The sequence below is a fragment of the Suricata suricatta genome, chromosome 1, assembly GCF_006229205.1.
Source record: "Suricata suricatta isolate VVHF042 chromosome 1, meerkat_22Aug2017_6uvM2_HiC, whole genome shotgun sequence".
NCBI classification, from domain to species: Eukaryota; Metazoa; Chordata; class Mammalia; order Carnivora; family Herpestidae; genus Suricata; species Suricata suricatta.
The window spans coordinates 160,537,138-160,557,815 of NC_043700.1; the positions used below are offsets into that span (position 1 = coordinate 160,537,138).

At 34.3% G+C, this 20,678-nt stretch overlaps 1 protein-coding gene across 1 annotated transcript in view; it reads right to left on the minus strand.

The window, feature by feature from the left end:
- Window positions 1–20,678, minus strand: part of SLC30A9 (solute carrier family 30 member 9) — an 81,118-nt gene that overhangs the window by 13,423 nt on the left and 47,017 nt on the right. The window contains exons 9-15 of the mRNA XM_029946480.1: window positions 19,960–20,062; window positions 9,480–9,535; window positions 7,081–7,216; window positions 4,488–4,527; window positions 3,611–3,682; window positions 3,026–3,133; window positions 482–647 (exon numbers count right to left, since the gene is read on the minus strand). Of these exons, the coding sequence (XP_029802340.1) occupies window positions 482–647; window positions 3,026–3,133; window positions 3,611–3,682; window positions 4,488–4,527; window positions 7,081–7,216; window positions 9,480–9,535; window positions 19,960–20,062 (681 nt within the window). The remainder of the gene's footprint in view (window positions 1–481; window positions 648–3,025; window positions 3,134–3,610; window positions 3,683–4,487; window positions 4,528–7,080; window positions 7,217–9,479; window positions 9,536–19,959; window positions 20,063–20,678) is intronic.

Here is a 20,678-nt window from a genome sequence, read left to right on the forward strand (position 1 = left end):
AGCCAGGCACTCCTTCAGTTCTTCATTTTTATATCATTTAAAAGATGAAGATTATAAGGAAAAACTTTTCAAATGAGCTGGAACAAAAATCTATTGTCAAAAGAAGTATAAATTATATTCAATTTGGTAATCACTTCCCCATGAATAAAAGTCTTCTTAAATATAACATATCAATTTGTAACTATAATACAAATATAAATATGAAGGTTCCACATAAGAGTATATGAATATTCCCATTACATCAACTGTTTCTTACTCTAAAAATTAAAGATACACAGAATTTAAAAGGAAACGGGGAGTTTTCTAAATGCTTTCACTTGTTTTCTTATAAGGTTGCAAGTCTGAAAAGTAATAGATTAAAACGTTCTATCTAAAGGCTAGAGAATCATTAACTCTTCTGGTGGTATTTACAAACCAAGCATTTCTACTTCTTAATGTGTTTTCGTAAACCTTACGAGCAGCACCACCGGAATAAGCTGACCTTACTGACGGGTCGTTCTCCAGGAGTTCAGTCAGCCGCTGTACTTGCTCTGGCTGGATGGATCGCCCTAAGAGGGCTTCTGTGTTAGTGTAGATGAGGAAGGCAGAGACTATGCCTAGTAACGTGCCTACGCCCAACGAACCTAGACTGTCATACAGTGGATTACCTAAATAAAGGAAATAAGAAGTCAGTATATTATCATTTTCTATTATTTCAATCAGCTTTAGTGAGTAATGAACTAGAATTAGTAAATCAAGGGATCCAAAATTCATTCTGAATTCCTTTAAAGACTTTGTCCTAATACTGTCTTAATACTACAAAATGGGGAGGCTACAATGTGCTTCACTCTGCACAGGAGTATCATTCTGTTTAATTATTTAAGATCTGTTTTCTTGCATCTGGTCATTCCATGAGTGAGGTTCCAAAGCATTTTCGATTAGGGACATCATATACATACTAATACTAGAGTCCATTTCTTTTTGATATATCAGTAGCACTTTTGCTGTCCCATGTTGACAAAATAATTGTGAGATCAAAAGCTGACAAAAATAATGCTTTTTTGTCTCTCATTCTTAAGGTTCTGTGAGAGAATTGAGCCATACAAAAACTGATATTGATCACTCTTCTCAAGCAATCAAGGCTGATGCATAGCTAGTATCATTATAGATCCGAAGGAGAGAAGTGCACTCATGCATGCTACAGGTACCCTGGAGCAGTGGTTCTCAAAGTACGGTTCCTTAATCAGCAGCAGCATCACTTGAGAACTTGGTAAAAATACCAGTCCCTGGGCCTCACCTATGACTCTGAATTGGAAACTCTGGAGGTGAGACCAGCATTCCTTGTCTTCTCAAGCCCTCCAAGTGACTCTGATTCTAAAGTTTGCCTTGGTGTGTTGGGACTTAATTCTCCTCCAAAACCAATGAGAAGAGCTGATCAATGGACATCAATAAATCAGACATCAATAAATATATTAAAAAATTTCCTAATAAACTTTACATACAAGGCTTTTATGATTAAAAGTTTATTCCAAAGATCAAATATCAATATTAAATTTAACTCTCTTAACTCTTGATAAAACATATTTATTTTACTAAAAAAAGTCAATTTACATATTAGTTTCACTAACATTTAATCAAAATATAATACTAAAAAGTAAAATGACTAATCTATACTGAAGTATTAAAAATGACCCACTTGTAAAACATAATCCACTAGGAAGTTTGTAATTACAGAGTTCAAAATTAAATACTGCTCTTTAAAAATACAAATTTACATCATTAAAAAAAATACATATATAAATAATCCTTCAGAAAACACAGAAATATTAGTTGGAAAATATTTCATTTACTTCTTGGCAAGTTATTTAATTTAAATGAATTAAGTTAGCTAATTAAAACAATGTGAAACTCTAAAAAATTAACGTAAGTTTGATCTGACTGGTTATTATTTGTAAAAGCAAAGAATCTACTTAAAGTTCACTTATTATTCAAGTCACACTTTCCCTCAGCCTAAAATTTTGCTAAGTAATAACTTGTCTAAGAAATGGCTAAAATGGAAAGGTCAATCAGAAAGAACAATAAAAATATTTTGGATCACAGTAGACATCAGAGAATGCTGGTCTAGTCTTAAAATATACATCAAAATGAGAAAGACCCATTCATATTTCAGTCTATTTTTTTAATGTTTTTTATTTATTTTTGAGAGACAGAGAGAGATAGCACGAGCAGAGGAGGGTCAGAGAGAGAGGGAGACACAGAATCTGAAGACAGGCTCCAGGCTCTGAGCAAGCTGTCAGCACAGAGCCCGACGCGGGGCTCAAACCCATGAACTGTGAGATCATGACCTGAGCCGAAGCTGGACGCTTAACCGACTGAGCCACCCAGGTGCCCCTTCAGTCTATTTTAAGAAACACTGCAGAAGTGTGGAAGCTTCTCACCTACAATCATTTCAAATATGCAAGGGTAAAAATGGAAATTCCATTTTGAGAAAACTGTAACCTCAGAAATTTAGTCTTTTCATACTAAATGGTTGTTTTAGAAAATAAAAATGATTTTTCTCTCTTCTTATTTACCTGTACTGTACTGGTCTTCAAAACATTTAACTAGTTACCAAAATGAGGATAAAAGCAACTAGGGAGTCCAGGAAAGAACGCAACAGCAGTTATTATTGGCACTAATAGTGGAAGACAAATGAACAAGAACCACAATATGTATGTATTTAGAACTTTAGGGTTTATTAAAGTTCTCTCCCATATATGAAGCTCAGAGTACTTGCATAATTTATTAAGACACAGCTAGGAAGGTTAAACACATTATAGAAATGCTCTATTAACAGCCTTTCCTTATTTCAAACTAAGAGAAAGTTTCTAAGAAAGAAATCTGAAGACTTTTACTATCTTAATTGTCTTATACAAATAAATGGTTAGTATGGAATTAGCATTTAACAATCTATTGGTTTACATTATTCAATGATATAAAATACCCACGTATTAGACAACTATTTAAGTAGTACGAACAAATCACCTGTAAGATAAGAAATATTTACCTGTTACAGAAGTAAGGCCCATACACGTGGCTGCTATGATCACTCCCAAGACTGCTGCAGTATCCTCCAGTAATATAACATTTGTACTAGGATCGCGACTTTCCATTACTTAATCATTGGGGTAGAGACAAGAAAAGAAATTTTCTGAAATCCTAATTTGATACTATCAGGTAAAATTTTAATAAGAATCCATTCAAAATTAAGATATAAATTAAGACAAAAATGTATGAGATCCTGATTTTAAAAACCCTGTTCAATGTAAACATGATTTATTGGTTTAAATGTTGACAATAACTGAAGTTTAAAATCAAATTACTTTCTCTATTAGACAAAGTATTATATAAGTATATGTGTCTGTTATATTAGAATATACAGAAATACTGTAGTTCACTTAAAATCCAAATATACAGTACTCATGCTCATATCACACTATATTTCTCTTTTTAAAAGAGACCATACATAACGTAAGAGTCGCACAGGGAAGACACTGAGATATATTTTGTACACATCTATAAGGAAAAAAGAAACAGCACTAGGCAATTTTAAAAAATAAAGGAGATGAAGTAGGACACCTAAAATACATACCATATTTATAAAATGGCACTCCTTTGGCCCGAGCACTCCTACGAAGTTCATTTACAGCAACAAGAAGTGTTGCTAAAAGAAAAGCATTCATATCAGCAAGGAAAAAAACTTCATGCCTCCCAACTTTAAAGATGGCATCTCAAAATAAAGAGGCACAACACTTTTAATGCCAGGGTTGTCAATAAAGAAACGTTCCGTATTAACTAGTCATTATCAATACTCCAATCATCATCACATGGATTTCTAGTATTTCCCATATTTCTAAACAGTAATAATTTTAATTTCGTGACTACTACCTTAATGGCCTTAATTTATTGGACAGCAACTGGTTGGCAGGCACCCCGCTAAACACATTTACATTTGATACTCCCAACCTTTTGAGGCAGGTGGTGTCGCCACCATTTTGCAGACTGTCAACCATAAACAAAACACTATGCAAAGCATACTGGAAGTAAGCATACAGTGATTCAGCAATGAGTCATGCAGTTTCCTACATGATGTCAGCACTTCTGTCACAAAACTGCTACAGCCGAAATTTGCAGAAACTTTGAAATATTTTATTGCAGAGAGTCAGCTTTCTGTGATTAACACTACTAAAAACCAATTTTTAAAAACTCAATATACAGTTATGTCTTTATACTTGGTTCCAAATGTTCTTAGCATTATAAGATACTCAAAAACAAAAGAATCGTTTTTCCCTTGCTCCCCCCCATTACAGGAATAACCGTACTACATTATACAAAGAATTTACTTCCTCAAAGTAGATTCCTATTTCCACAGTGTTTCTTTCATCAAGGGAATTCAGCAAGTTATAAAGGTGGACTGCAGCATATATATTACTAAATTAAGAATAAAGAGATACTGTGACAGTACATACCTCCTTCAGATACTAATGATCCTGCTAAAATACAATATGCCTAGAAAATAAGTAAAAACATAAGTTAATATTCATTAAAGAATCACAATGACTCATGCATAAAGTTTATAATGTTTAAAATGGAAACATAAATTCAAATCCTAGCCAGATAACGATCTTGATGGGAAACAGCTCAAATAAGGACAATGAGATAGATGGTGTACTTTCATAAAAGGAAAAAATTAAATCTGATGGCCATCTGATTTTTTAAACTTATCTTCTCTATAGAATGTTATACCATGACCTAAGTTAAATTCATGATAGAAAATATGAAAAAATTACTTAATTAGCATGAAAATTTTTCTGAAGTTCAAAATGAACACAAACATTTGAAATCTGGGGTTTAGATATCAGGATACAGTTAAGATTCACATCCATACCCGTGTAACTTCTGGATTTTGTTTGGATGCCTAGTACTAATCCTGATTCAGAAAGATAGGCAGTTATAAACAGTAATCAATTTGGGGGAGGGGGATCTGCGGAGTCCCAGGACACTCTTGAATATACTAAAGATTTCAAAACACTTTAATCCAAGGTGCATAGAATCAGTTAACCTAGCAACACAAATTTAAATAATCTTATCTGTAATCCAAACCGAACACATGTAGAATTTCCAACATTACCTTTTTGGAACCCTAGGCTTCCCTGAAATAGAAGTTTGGAAAATTCTGATTCTAGTCCAACACTCTCCTAATTCTATTAAGGAAACTAAGATATCCCATGTGATTTGCTTGAGTACACAAAAATGATACCAGGGTAAAAACTTAAATAGGGGTTTTCCAGTTTTAATTCTGGGCTATTCCCACTGAATCCTACTGTCAACCTAACACATAATTAAAAGAGTAGCTAACCTTGCCAATACTTTTTTTAACCCTTCTATCTTCTTCCTGAAAGGATTTAAGATACACTTGCCACCCAATAAAGGAAAGCAGTATATATCAGCCAGAGATTCCAGTATCTAATAAACAGAAACTGGTCTATGGTACATTGAATCTATTATTTATTAACCAAGAGTCATAGTCTGATGGAACCTCATTTACTTACAAAAAGAAAGAAGAGCTTCTAGAAACCTTAAAACTTATACACAATCAAAACTAATTCTCACTGACCACTTAGCCTCTATGAAAGAATACTGTACAAATCAGATGAATGAGGTTATCTATAAAGTGGCCAAACCTTTTCAGAAAGGAGAAAATATACCTGCTCATTTCAATGATACGAAATGTCTTATGTTAAGAAATCAGTCAATAAAAACGGTGGGAAAAGTCGAGTTCAAGAGGTTTGTCATTGTGTAGGTGCACAGGTATAAGAAGACGTTAAACGAGACTGGCCGCAGTTGAGAGCCAATGAGGTTGTAAGTACTCCCACATTCCAAAACGAGGTGCTCTGCCATCCCTCTAGGGCTGGACAGAGCATGCCTGAGACTCGGGTCCACAGCTCCTAGCGCCACACCCACCAGCCCAGAAGGGAGAGCTACGGTAAAGACCAAAAGTAAAGATTTCTTCAGAGAAAGCTGTTACCCGTTAACGACTGCTCAGAAAGCTGGACGGGCATCCTTACTGTTTAGAGATTACAGTGAACTAGGTCTAACCCGCATGTAAAAATAAACTGATTGGCAAGTCTACTAACTGATATTATGTCACTAGAGTAAATAATTATGTTTGGGGAAAAAAATGCACCGTCACGGAGAGGATATTAAAGATGTCTGTTTGAACACACAGAGCCCAAACATGGAATTCTAAGTAGGAGTTTTCTGAAAGAGATCAGCTGCTCAAAGAGCCTTCTTGAAATGCAAGGCAACCTCAGCAGAAATAATCTGGAACTACACAAGATGCAGAAGCTGAGAGGGGGTGCCACGTGATTAGTCTGTTATCAAGAAAGCTAGAGTCAGAGGGGCCATGCAGGGTAATCTCCAAGAAGGTTCCATGAGACAAAAAGGCAGCTTTAAGTATCTACAAAGGCCAGAGGAAACCACAGCAAAATGATGCTGCTGTCAGGGAAGTCCTGCTTTTCGGTCCTCTACCCCTACCTCTGATGCTGCCAGAGCAAGCTAGGGAGTAGAAGAGAAGGGAAGAAGCCCTGGGTAGGATTAGACAGGTGACCATGCTCCCATCGTACCCTTACCCCAGTACAGGGTAGGAGAGAAAAAAAATCTTTAAATAAATTTAAATAAATTAAATAAAATTCCAACTTATAACTGTGCATGACTGCATATTTTAATTACTGGTAGATTATTCTTGGGACTAAAAATGAATAGAGATCTTCTTGTTCTTTAACAGTAACTGGAGAAATTAATGGAACTGCCCAAGATTTTAACTAAGGGGTCAGTGCTTATGATTGTACCTACAGAGATACTCTTGTTCAACATTATTGAATCATATGGATTTAGAGGTCATGTCTAATCATGTTCTAAAACACACAACTACAGTTACATAACCCTGTATTACAGTCAAAAAGGTATGCCCCTTTCTTTAACATCAATATGACAAAGCATTCTACTGTACCTAATCACTATTTTCTTTTACTTGAAAAGTGAGGGGGAAAAAAAGATTACCCATAGAAGGGATTCCATTGGCTGTGGATTAAGCAATCCCATGATTCCGTGGTACCAAGATAATCCTGCACCCATCATGAAAATACCAACACCACTAATTAGTGAAGCAATATAGCGCATATTTGAAAATCCATACCTGAAAAATAAAAAAGATAATACAGTTTACAAGAAATACAAACTATTTTAAAATATATTTTATGAGTCAGTGAAAAAGAGCCAAAACTCACAATATCAAGATGTCATGGCTTTATATTTAAGTAAAATATAAGTGCCAAACTTAAATCAGAAAATCAATATATAAAATGAAAAAAAACTACAAGATCTTTGAATAATATAAAAAGAGTTAATATGATTAAATTCAGGTATTTTCTAATCCCTTTTCCATATAGTCTGTTTGATTAAAGAGAAGCACTTAACTATTATGTATTTTAAATACTGACAAAATTAATCTGTTTAAGATGCATTCAAATATTTAATGAAAAGAATAACATTTAAATCTCCTTGTAATGCAGCTTCTAACTGAATATTATGGTCTTCTGGCACAGCCAATCACTGATGGATATCACCTACAATTTGATGTTGGATACTTGTTGCTGGTTCTGAACAGTTTAGCACATAGCAACTAACTACTATTAGCAGGACGATGATCTTCAGTTTTCTGGGTGTTTTGATGATGTTTAAAAACTTTCATTTATTTTTTAAGAATCTTTGGTCTATATGTATATTATTTTGTATTACTGTATGTGTTAATAAAATACTAATTCAAAAAAATATGAGGTAAAGAACCACTCATTAGTAAAAGTATTTCCTGGGAAATCTATTTCCAAAGTCAAACTATATGGCACCCGTCTGGAAGAGGCAAATGTAAACAATAGGTCTTAATTAAAATTTCTTTTTAATTATTTTTGCAAATACGTAGTAATCTTGCCATGGGGAATTCTCAGTTTATAGATGTAACAATGTTCTACCAGGTTGATTTAGAAAAATTTACTTTCTTCTAAATTTACCCCCCAAAGTAATAAGGGATAGACATGTTTATTTCAGAGTAAATTAGGTAAATTAGAGTAAATTAAGATCTAAATTAAATGCTATTCTTTTTATCTTGTTTTCAAAAATCTTGTAGTTTCTTATTGAAATTGTTAACTATGTAGATCTGTACTGCCCAATATTAGTCATCAGTCACATAAAGCTCTTTAAATTTAAATTAATTGAAACTAAATAAAAATTTAAATGTAGTTCTTCAGTCACACTAGCCATGTTTCAAATGCTCAACAGCCACATGTAGCTAGAGCTAGGGACTATCATATTGGACAGATAAAAACTATTTCTACTACTGCAGAATATTCAATAATGAGCAGCAGTAGATTGTTGAAAATACCTTAAAAAGAAATCTTCACAACCTAAAATTTTTAAATTTATCCTGTTTTAAAATTTTTGGTACAAAAAAACAATTAAAAAAATAAAAGAAAAAAAGAAAAAGAAAAAAATTTAAAAAATATATTAAAAAATTTTTGGTACATAAAACTGGTCAGGAAAAAATTTTTTTTGGACATAGTAAAATACTGTAATGATGTGTAATTAGCATAACAGGAAGCTAGTAGTCCTTTATAATAGCTTAGGATATTCAAAATATACTATTATTTAAAGAAAACGGTAGCATCTTGCTTTTAAGTAAAAAAAGGCACTTATATAAAGCATAGATGTAAACTCCTTTACAGAAATAAAAACTTTGCCTTTAAGATAAATCAAATCTATTACTGAAGCTTATTAAATGACACATGTGGAATTCAATTATGTTGGTTATGTTAGTAAAAAGAAAATATCAAATATCTGATGTGACTCAAAATATTCTATAAAGAATCCTATTACAAATAAATAATTTTGAAATGTTAGAAATATTCCAAATCACAAGAGAAGGATTAAAATACTTTAAATATGGATTTAATAAAAGTTACTGGGGTCCCTGGGTTTCTAACTCTTGATTTTGGCCCAGGTCATGATCTCATGGTACATGAGACCAAGCCCCACGCTGGGCTTTCTGCCCCTCCCCTTGCACATGAGTGTGTTCCCCAAGAACACAAGTGTGCTCTCTCTCTCTCTCAAACGAAATAAACTTAAACATATTATCACTAAAATTTTAGATTGAGTGCCTATTAGTCTAAATATGGAGTGCTTACTTTAACCAAATAAAATAGAACTCTCAGATCAAAATATGTGCTTTGTTATGAATTATCAATTATGAAGACAACAAGATCCCCATGTTGTTACAAAATAATTTAAACTTCATTTTCAAATTAGATCTTGAATTTACTTTGACATAGCAGTGAGGCCTGCATTCAGCTGCTTTTATTTCAATGACTTGCTGCCCAAAAAAAACCAAATAAAGACAATGTCCTTACGGATGAGTAGGATCTGGTGTCTGAACAGACTTACTGATGCCCACTGCTAGTAAACCCTATGGAGAAAAGGAAAAAGGGTAAATAATTATTTGCAAGATGGAGAGTACAGTGTGGAAAAACCAATCTGGAGTATGCAATCTGATAATGGCAAAGAAACACTTAACATGGACGTACACAACAGCTGGTTTCCAGTATTTACCTTAGAGAAATAAAGATGAACCCAAAGGGCTGAAACACCACTGTTGATAAGGATGAAAAATGTGAAAGCCAACCTAAAAATCCATCAGTAAGGAATGGCAAAATAAATGATTGTATTGACAAACTCTAAGTTACTTCCACAATTTAAAGAATGGAGTGGAGATACAGCTTTCTGTACTGACATACCATTAGACGTAACATTAAAGTGGAAGAAAAAAAAGTTGTTTAGGAATAGCGTACTAAGTACAAAAAGACCTGTGTAATTTTTCTAGACTATATATAATGTAAAGCACAGGAAAAGATCTAGAAGAACACACATTTAACTGTTTACACCTCTGAGAGAGAAGAAAAATTAGGGTAGTCTATATCTGATTTTTTACAGGAAAAGTAACTTGGATAGCTGTACAAACACAGTAGAAATTTTAAACACATTGCATACTGACACACTTCTTTTAAAACTTCAGAATCATGTACTGGGTATATACATATCAATATACACAGAGCAGTGATACCTGGGGCGTGGAAGGAGGGAATAAAGATGGAGGACTAGTTACAACTATGATTTATTTCCTTAAAAAACAAGTAAAATAAATATGGCAAAAATATGACATGTCTTTAATCCTGGTTACCACCTTTCTCTCTTTTCCTTCCTTCTCACCTGACCTCATCTTTTCTTCCTGTCATTTCTACTTATTTGGTTTTTTTATTGCATCTTTTGTTAAAATGAATTATCCGCTGGAAACTCCTGATATTAGTATGTTTGCCCTCAGTAAGTCCTTTCTATTCTAATTTGATGTGAATTTAGAAATCTGAAGATTACCTCATTAAAATCATTTACTGAATAAAAATACAAAGCCTCTGAGTGAATACTCTATGTGGTATTACCTGCCTAATCTGGGGGTTTTCCATTATTTCAGTAGAGTATCCAATATCAGACAGAGCTTCAAGATAGCCAAACTCTTCTGTCAGTAACAGGACACTTCATAGAGACATTATCCCTAGTGAAATATATAGAGATTATACCACCTTGAAAATGGCTAAAACAAATACATACTGGACTTTTAAGTTTTAATACTGGAAATCCTACTCTAAATACACAGAATATTACAATTTTTTTCTACTAGATTGTGAAAAAAAAGAGGGTTAAAACTACCTAAAACACAGATGATGACTATTCAGTGAGTCCAATCAAGAAAATGAGAGTAAATTAAGATAGAACATATACTTCTTTTAAACCTATACATTAAAACTGAAATATTCATTAATTCATACTATATGTGTATATATGTGTGTGTGTGTGTGTGTGTGTGTGTGTGTGTGTGTGTGTGTATATATATATATATATGTGGATGGCTTATAATGTTTACAAAAGAGCCAATGGGTATTCAATTATTTTTAAAATCCCATAATATTCAGGTTGGCCATGCAATGAAGTACGGGACATCAAGTTTTTTATAAATTCAATATGGACCATTATTTATTAGTTTTTTCTACAATAGTTAAGACATCATAGACCATCCCTAATCCTGTCCATTCCCCCCTCCCAGAGGTAGGGTACATGACTTAGGTTTGATGTCCTTCCAGACCTCTTCCTGCACAATTATAATATGTGTGTATAATACACACAAATGTACACAAATATATCAGTTATATAAATATAGCCTACATTCAGTTATGTAAATATAACTTACATCTGTTTGTTTTACGACATGATGAATATTAACATCTAGTGTCCAAGAAGCGTTAATGCTTCCCCCTCCATGATCTTCCTTCCTTTTTTTGGTTTTCCCTCAGCATCATACTATCATTCAGCTGCTTAAATGTCGGCTTAGAATATCTTCCTAGTTGTTTAAAGTGTATGACCTCCTTACAAAAGACAGAGCAAGGACAGTCTTCTTCTAAACACTACACTGTAAACCAGGTGCTCAATATATTCATATGAATTAATATTAATGATATACTATATACTATTCAGCAGAAAAGTTTTAAAAAATGAAATGTCAGAGAAACTGTAAACCTAGATACCACCAAAGGCACAGGTCTAATTTAAAAGTTAAGGTGTTTTAGTCTCTCATGAGGCAAAGAGAAAATAATACTATAGTTATAAAAATATTATAACAAATTTACTTTTTAACAACTACATTTTTTTATCTTTTGACCACCTTCATCCATTTTGCCCACTCTCCTTTTCCTCCCTGTCTTGGCAACCACCAATTTTGTTTTACTCCACATAGAAGTGGGATTACACAGTATCTACCTCTGACTTTATCTCACTTAGCATAATGACCTCAAGGTCCATCCGTGTTGTCACAAATGGCAGGATTTCTTACTTTTTTTTTAATGGCTGAATGATACCTGTGTGCATGTGTGCACATGCACACACACCCAAACATTTTATCTTTTCATCCATCAAGGGTGTGGACACAGGTTGTTTCCATGTCTTGGCTACTGTAGATAATGTCTCACTGAACAGGAGGATGCAGGTATCTTTTCTATAGTGTTTTGTTTTCTTTAGATAAGAATTCCAGAAGTGTGATGTGATAGCCCACTGTGGTCGTGACAGCCATGTCCTTGATGATTAGTGATGCTGAGTACTTGAGTACCTTTTCATGTACTTGTTGGCCATTTATATGTCTTCTTTGGAAAACTATTCAGACCCTCGCTCATTTTTTAATCAGGTTGTTTTGCTATTGAGTTGTAAGAGTTCCTTAGAATTTGAAAAAATATTATAATGCATCTAAAAAGCTTGCAAAAAATGTAAGAAATACAATTTCCATCTCCTCAGTAAGGCCCACTTGAAATCTTTTTCATCAAAGTCTTTCTGACCACTCTAATTAAGAAAGACTCTTCACCAAGGATTCTGAAAGCACCAATACCACGTGATTTCAGCCTTTATTTACTTCTGTTGTCACTCAATCTCTTACAGAAATTAACTTGTTTTTCTAGTTGGAACACTAACACATTCTCATTGTAAAGAAATCAAACAGGACAGGAGAGGGAATCATTTAAGTTTGGTGTATACTTCAGACTATCTTTATATACACCTGTATATAATTTGTTAATGTTGCTTTTTATGAATATGTTTGTGCTGTATGTCAGGGAGGTGTGTTTAAAATTAAAAAAAAAACCAACTCATCTGTTACTCAGCTTCAACAATTACAAACACATGACCACACCTACTTTTTCTAATCCATACCTACTCCCCCATGAGTATTCTGAAGTCAATTCTAAGTATCACACCATTTCATCTTTACCTGAATGACTAAAAAAGTTAAGGCTTGTTAGAAAATACAGTCACAAAACCATTATCATGCTTTTCAAAATTAACACTAATTCCTTAATATTATTAAATATCTACTCAGTAATCACATTTCCACATGTGGAAATTTTAAATTTTGAGGTAAAATTCACACCCAATGAAATGTAGAAATACCGAATGTATTGCTCTCTGAGCTTTGACAAATCCGCATCCTTGTAACATATGTTCCCATCAAGACACAGAATCTTTCAATCACCTCAAAAAAATACTCTTGTGCCTTTTTTGAGTTAACCCCCCGCCAATATCAGAGTCAACAATTTGCTGAATTTTAAAAATTATTTTTACTTTACTTCCAGTATAGTTAATATATAGCATTACATTACTTTCAGATATACAATATAGTGTTTCAACAATTCCATACATCACCTAGTGCTCATCACAAGTGCCCTCCTTAATCCCCATCACCTATTTCACCCATCCCCCTACCCACCTCCCCTCTGGTAACCATTGGTTTATTCTCTACAGTTAAGAATCAGTCTCTGGGTTTGTTTCTCTTTCTTTTTTCCCTTTATTTTTTTTTTTTTCTAAATTTCACATGAGTCAAATCACATGGTATATTGGTCTTTCCCTTACTTTGGTTAGCATTACACATACTAGCTATGTCCATGTTGTTGCAAATGGCAAGATTTCATTATTTTCTATGGCAGAATACTATTCTTGTGTGTGTGTGTGTGTGTGTGTGTGTGTGTGTGTGTGGGTGGGTGGGTGGCTGGGTGGGTGTATATATACAGCTGTATAAATCTTTATCCATTCATCATCGATGGACACTTCGGGTGCTTCCATAGTTTGGCTATTGTAAACAGTGGTGCCATAAATAAAGGAGTGCATGCACCCTTCTGAAATAGTGTTTTTATATTTTAAAAGGAAATACCCAGTAGTGTAATTACTTGATTGTAGGGTAGTTCCATTTTTAACTTTCTGAGGAACCTCCAGACTGTTCTCCACAGTGGCACATTCATTTGCAATCCCACAAACAGTGCACAAGGGTTCCTTTTTCTCTACATCCTTGCCAACAGCTGTGTTCCTTATATTTCTGATTTTAGCCATTCTAACAGGTGTGAGGTGATATCTTGCTGTAGTTTTGATCTGCATCTCCCTGATGAGATGATGAGTAATGCTGAGCATCTTTTCAAGTGTTTGGCCTTCTGGATGTCTTCTTTGGAGAAATGTCTGTTTGTGTCATTTGGATATAACTTCTCCCATACAGCAGGTTGTTTTTTAGTTTTGCTATTTCCTTCATTGTGTAGAAGCTATTTATTTTGATGTAGTCCTAATACTTTACTTTTGCTTTTATTTCCCTTGCCTTAGGAGACATACCTAGAAAAATGTTGCTATGGCTGATGTCAAAGAAATTACTGCCTATACTCTCTTCTGGATTTTTATGGTTTCAGGTTTCACCTGAATTTGGGTCTTTAATGCATTTTGGGTTTATTTTTGCATACAGTGTGAGAAAGTGGTCCAGCTTCATTCTTCTACATGTAGCTATCCAGTTTTCCCAGCACCATTTACTGAAGACACTATCTTTTTCTCACTGGATCGTCTTTCCTGCTTTGTCAAAGATTAACTGACTACATACAACTGTGGGTTTATAGCTGAGTATTCTATTCCATTTGATCTATGTGACTATTTTTCTGCCAGCATCATACTGTTTCAATTACTGCAGCTTTGTAACACAACTTGAAGTCCAGAATTGTGATACTTCCAGCTTTGCTTTTCTTTTTCAAGACTGCTTTGGCTATTTTTATAGAGATCTTTTCTGGGTCCATAAAAATTTTAGTTTTGTTCTAATTCTGTGAAAAATACTGTTGGTACTTTGACGGGGATTGTGTTAAATCTGTAGACTGATTTGGGTAATACAGACATTTTAACAATATTTTTCTTTCAATCTATGAGCATGTAATGTCTTTCCATTTCTCTGTACCATAATCAATTTCCTTCATCAACATTTTATAGTTCTCAGAGTACAGGTCCTTCACCTCTTTGGCTGTTTATTCCTAAGGACTTTATTATTTTTAGTAAATTGTAAATGGGATTGTTTTCTTAATTTCTCCTTCTGCTGTTTCATTATTAGTATATAAAAATGTAATAGATTTCTGTACTCTGATTTTGTGCCCTGAGACTTTACTGAATTCATTTATCAGCTCTAGTAGTTTTTTGGTGGAATCTTCAGGGGTTTCCATAGTATCATGTCATCTGCAAAGAGTGAAACTTTTACTTCTTCCTTATTATTATCTAGCTGCTATAGATAGAACTTCCAACACTATGCTGAATGAAAGCAGTGAGAGTGGACATGCTTATCTTGTTCCTGACCTTGGGTAGAAGTTCTCAGTTCTTTCCCGTTGAGTGTGATTTCCGCTGAGGGTTTTTCATAGTACACCTTTATTATACTTAAGTATGGTTCCTCTAAACCTACTTTGTCAAGGATTTTTATTATGAATGGATGTTGTACTTTGTCAAATGCTTTTTTCTGCATCTATTAAAATGAAAGTGTGTTTTTATGCTTTCTCTTATTGATACATCACATTGATTGATTTGGGAATATTTAACCACCTGGCAACCCAGGAATAAACACTCCTTGAGGTGAATTTTTTTTAATGTATTGTTGGATTCAGTATGCTAATATTCTGTTGAGAATTTTTGCATCTATGTCCATCAGAGACTTGTCCTAGAGTCTCTTTTTTGGTCCTCATCTGGTTTTGGTCTCAGGGTAATGCTGGCCTCTTCCACAGGACTTGGAAGTTTTCCTTCCTTTTCCATTTTTCAGAGAAATATTTAAGAAGAATAAATGTTTGGTAGAATTCACCTGTGAAGCCATCTGGTGCTGCACTTTTGTCTGCTGGAACTTTGTATTCCTGACTCAATTTCCCTGCTAGAAATCAGTCTGTTCAAATTTTCTGTTTATTCCTGCTTGTTTTAGTAGGTTAATTTATCCATTTCTTCTAGGCTACCTTATTGGCATATAGTTTTTTAAAATACTCTCGTCCAATTTTTTGTGTTTCTGTGGTGTTGGTTATTTATCCTCTCTCATTTGTGATTTTTGAGTCCTTTCTCTTTTTTTCTGTGCTAAGTCTAACTAAAAGTTTATCAATTTTGTTGATCTTTTTCAAAGACTCAAATCTTGGTTTCATTGATCTACTGTCTTTCCAGTTTCGATGTCATTTATTTCTACTCTAATTTTTAATACTTCCTTCCTTCTCTACTGATTTTGTTTTGTTGTGTTTTTTTTTTGTTTTGTTCTGTTTTGTTGTTCTGTTTCTAGCTCTTTAGCTGTAAGGTTAGGCTGTTCATCTGAGGTTTTTTTCTTGCTTTCTGAGGTAGGTTTGTATTGCTGCAAATTTTCCTTTCACAACAGCTTTTGCTGCATCCCAAAGATTTTGTATTGTTGTGGGTTTTTTCCTTTTTTAATGCTTGTTTATTTCTGAGAGACAGAGAGGCAGAGTGTGAGCAAGGGAGGGGAAGAGAGAGAGGGAGACACAAAATCTGAACCAGGTTCTAGACTCTGAGCTGTCAGCACAGAGCCTGACACAGGGCTCAAACCTGCAAACCGTTGAGATCATGACCTGAGCTGAAGTCAAATGCTTAACCAAGTGAGACACCCTAGCACCCCTGTTGTGCTTTCATTTCTTTTTTTTTCCATGTAGTTTTTAATTTCATCTTTGATTTCTTGGTTGATTCATTCATTGTTTAGTAACATGTTATTTAACCTCCATGTATCTGTGGTCTTCTCAGATATTTTCTTGTAGTTGATTTCTAGTTTCATAGCATTGTGGTCAGAAAAGATGCATATGACTTTCATCTTTCTGACTTTGTTGAGACTGTCCTGTGGCCTAATATGTGATCTATTCTAGAGAATATTCCATGTGTACTTGAAAAGATGTGTATTCTGCTGTTTTAGAATAGAATGTTCTGAATATACCTGTTAAATCCACCTGGCTCAGTGTGACATTCAAAGCCACTATTTCCCTATTGATTTTTAGTTTGGATATTCTGTCCATTGATATAAGTGGGGTGTTAAAGTCCCTTACTATTAATGTATTAATATCAATTAATTCCTTTAACTGTTTTATGTATGTAAGTCCTCTCATGCTGGCTGCATACATATTTACAATTGTTGCATCTTCTTGTTGGATTGTCCCCTTTATTATTATACAGTGTCCTTCTTTGTCTCTTGTTACACTTTTTATAAAAATTTTTTTTAATGTTTATTTATTTTTGAGAGAAAGAGAGAGAGAGAGAAAACATAAGCAGAGGAAGGGCATAGAGAAGGAGACATAGAATCCAGAGCATGCTCTAGGCTCTGAGCTTTCAGCATAGAGCCTGACACGGGGCTCAAACCTACAAACTGCGAGATCAGGACCTGAGATGAAACTGGATGTTTAAAGACTGAGCCACCCAGGCGCCCCTCTTGTTATACTCCTTAAGTCTATTTTGTCCAAGAGAAGTATTGCTACGAGGGATTTCTTTTGCCATTCATACGCATGATATACCTTTCTCCATCCCATCACTTTCAATCTGCAAGTGTCTTTCAGTCTGAAATGAATTTCTTGTAGGCAGCAGATAGACTGGTCTTGATTTTTAATCCATTTGTCATCCTATGTCTTTTGATTGGAGTGTTTAGTCCATTTACATTCAAAGTAATTATTGATAGATATGTATTTATTTGCCATTTTGTTACTTTTTTGATAGTTGTTTCTATAGTTTTTCTCTGGTCCTCTTATCTCTTGCTGTCTTTCACGGTTTGCAGCAGTTAGTCTGGGTCTGAGTCAAACTTCTGATTCTTAGTTGTCTGATAATCTTATTAGATGGAACATTATGACTGTTATACTGAGTGTCTGGAGGTTGTTGTCTTCTTACAGAGTGTGGGTCTTTGTTCTGGCCTGTAATTAAGTTACTTTCAAATAAACTTAATCCTTTAGTGCTTTCTTAGGAGGTTCTTTAAATAGCGTTTACACTGAAGATCATTTAGCCTTACTAGTATGATATGACCCTTCGACTTGCCTGGGTAATCAATGAGGCAGGACTGTATCTCAGATGATCAGAACTTGAATGTATCTGATCTGTGTGTAAGCTCTACTCTAGTAATTAGCCTCATGTTCCCTGGGTTTCTTTGCCCAGACTCACGAAGCTTTACCCTACACCCTTTGCTTAATATTCAGCAAAGACACAACTCAAAAAAAGAAAGAAAAAAAAGGAAGAAAAAACCCATATGTAAACTTCTGCAGCTTGTTGTCTGCCCAGTTCCCTCCTCTGTGGAACTCTGTCATAATTTCTAGCTACCTCAGCCTCAATGAACTCTAATTTCTGCCTTCTCAACCCAATGAGACTATTATCTCCCACCTTCCTCCACTATTCCAAATGTGTCTGCAAGCAAAAAATGAGAGAGATCATACAGCTCAACTCGTCTGTTTTCCTTCTCTTGGGAAGAGAGACAACTGCAGTGCTATGTCCAAAGTTTGAAAACACTGTTTCATATATTTAGTTCAGCTTTTTAGTTATTTACAGCACAAGACTAAGTCCAGTCCACATTAGTTCCCTCATGGCTAGAAGCTGAAATTCCTTATAAAATGTTTTGCAAGCTGAACTTTTTACTCAAATTATACTATTATTCCAAGTCAGTACACAGTCTTTTAAACCCCTGAATGTACTGCAGACTATGGACACTTAAAAACTGTCGTCAGCAGCACCCGGGTGGCTCAGTTGGTTAAGCGTCTGACTTTTGCTCAAGTTATCATCTCACAGTTCATGGTTTTGAGCCCCACATAGGGCTCTGTGCTGACAGCTCAAGCCTGTAGCCTGCTTCAGATTCTGTGTCTCGCTCTCTCTCTGCCCCTCCCCTGGTTGGGCTCTTTCTCCCAAAAAACTAAACATTAAAAAAAAATTTTTTTTAATCCTATATAAAAAATTGTCATCAATTTTTAAAGTAACAACTAATACTGAAACTGATAATCCATATATATCTTCTTGCCCTATCTATAACTATTTTTACATTTCACATATTTTTATGAACAGATAAGCATTGAACATTAGATACTGTGTTATGTATCTCTTCCCATCCTCTCCCCCAACTCCAAACCATAACTCACTGGAAAAATATGATAAAGATAGTAGTTATTAAGTGTTTCATGAGTCTGAAATTTAATTCAAGGGAAAGACTGCTAGTGCTAATAGTAAATGTCTTCTTTCCTTGCTTTTACAAAGGGTGTTAACTCATTTGACAGTGAGTCAGAGGGGTTCTCAGGTTCAACTTTTAACTAAGATTGCTCTCCCTGCTCTCTACCATTTTATTATTACTTTTAACTTTGTATTATACCTGTGTCTCTTACCATAAATCTGGAGACCAAATCTCTTCCTACAAAACAGGAGTATAAACAAACACTTTCTTAATACACTCATTCTTTAAAATGTGAAATGCTACACAAGTAGTAATTTTTATGATGTTCTTAGAAGAGATTTAGTTCGGTAGTAGTCAAAATTCCCAAAGTCAAAGGGGATTTAAAAAGGTACCTTAATTTTATAAAAATCATTCTTCATTTACAAATTCAAAGAGGAATTAAAAATACCAGTCTAATGTGAAATTGCTTTAATTCATCAATCACGTGTGATTTTTTAATATCTTTATTCAAAAAACTTAAACTGGCTCTTATAGTCATAAGGACTCATATTCAGAGACCACACTTCTACCTGATGGTAAGAAGCTCTTGTACAAAAGTCTCTGTTCAAACACTTAGTGACCAACATTCTTATACTTCAGATTCCATTGTTCTAAGTTCTTAAGGCATCACGACCTGCTTTACAATTCTGTGACCACACTTCTGTGTACTTCATCGTTCAAAAGTAAAAAAACTTTCATTTTATTCCTCATGCCACTATAGGAATCATTCTATTTTTAAATAAGTCAACTTTTAGACAAAAGCCTTAAAAAATTACTTTAAAACTAATAAGAAAGAAGCTTTTACCCCTCACCTGATTACAAGTATCGGATAAAGAATGTATAGCTTCGGAGAACATACTTGCTGAGCCCGTATAAATCCAGGCAAGAAATTTAAAGAAGCAGTTTAATCCGTTGCTAGAAGAGAAAGATAAAACAATTTAGCATGAGTTTTGATAAAAATTTCCACCAAAAATGTACTAAAGTGACTATACCTACCTCTAACTAGATTCTGTTCAAAGTAAATTAAAAAGAATCTCTAGCAAATTTGAAAAACACAGATTGTGGCATCATTACTCAAATAAAGAAACATGATATGGGTAAACGAATTACTTAAGTGTATTTTGAGAACTGATGAGAGAGTTTTATATTTAGACAAAATAAAAATATAAAGGAAATTAAGTGTCTTGGCGGGTTAAAGAGGATCTACACTTGATATTGTCTAGCAGACCAGTGTCGAAAGCAAGACTTTGGTGAAAGTCTTTTGAATTAAGCAGGCAGATGCCAGAGACGAAGACAAATCTAAACCAAACAGTCTCAAGGTCATACCAGAAGATAATGGATGCTAAAAATAAACATGTGAGCTCTGAGGACGCTGGCTGTTCAGATCCCAACAATAATGACTGGTACAGTGTATCTCGGGCCCTACACCAGTTACTTACTATGTTTATTATAATGCTATTATATAAATATTAACATCTTCATTCTATAAATGACAAACTAAAGATCCCCTTCCAGCTACCCTTTCCCCTCT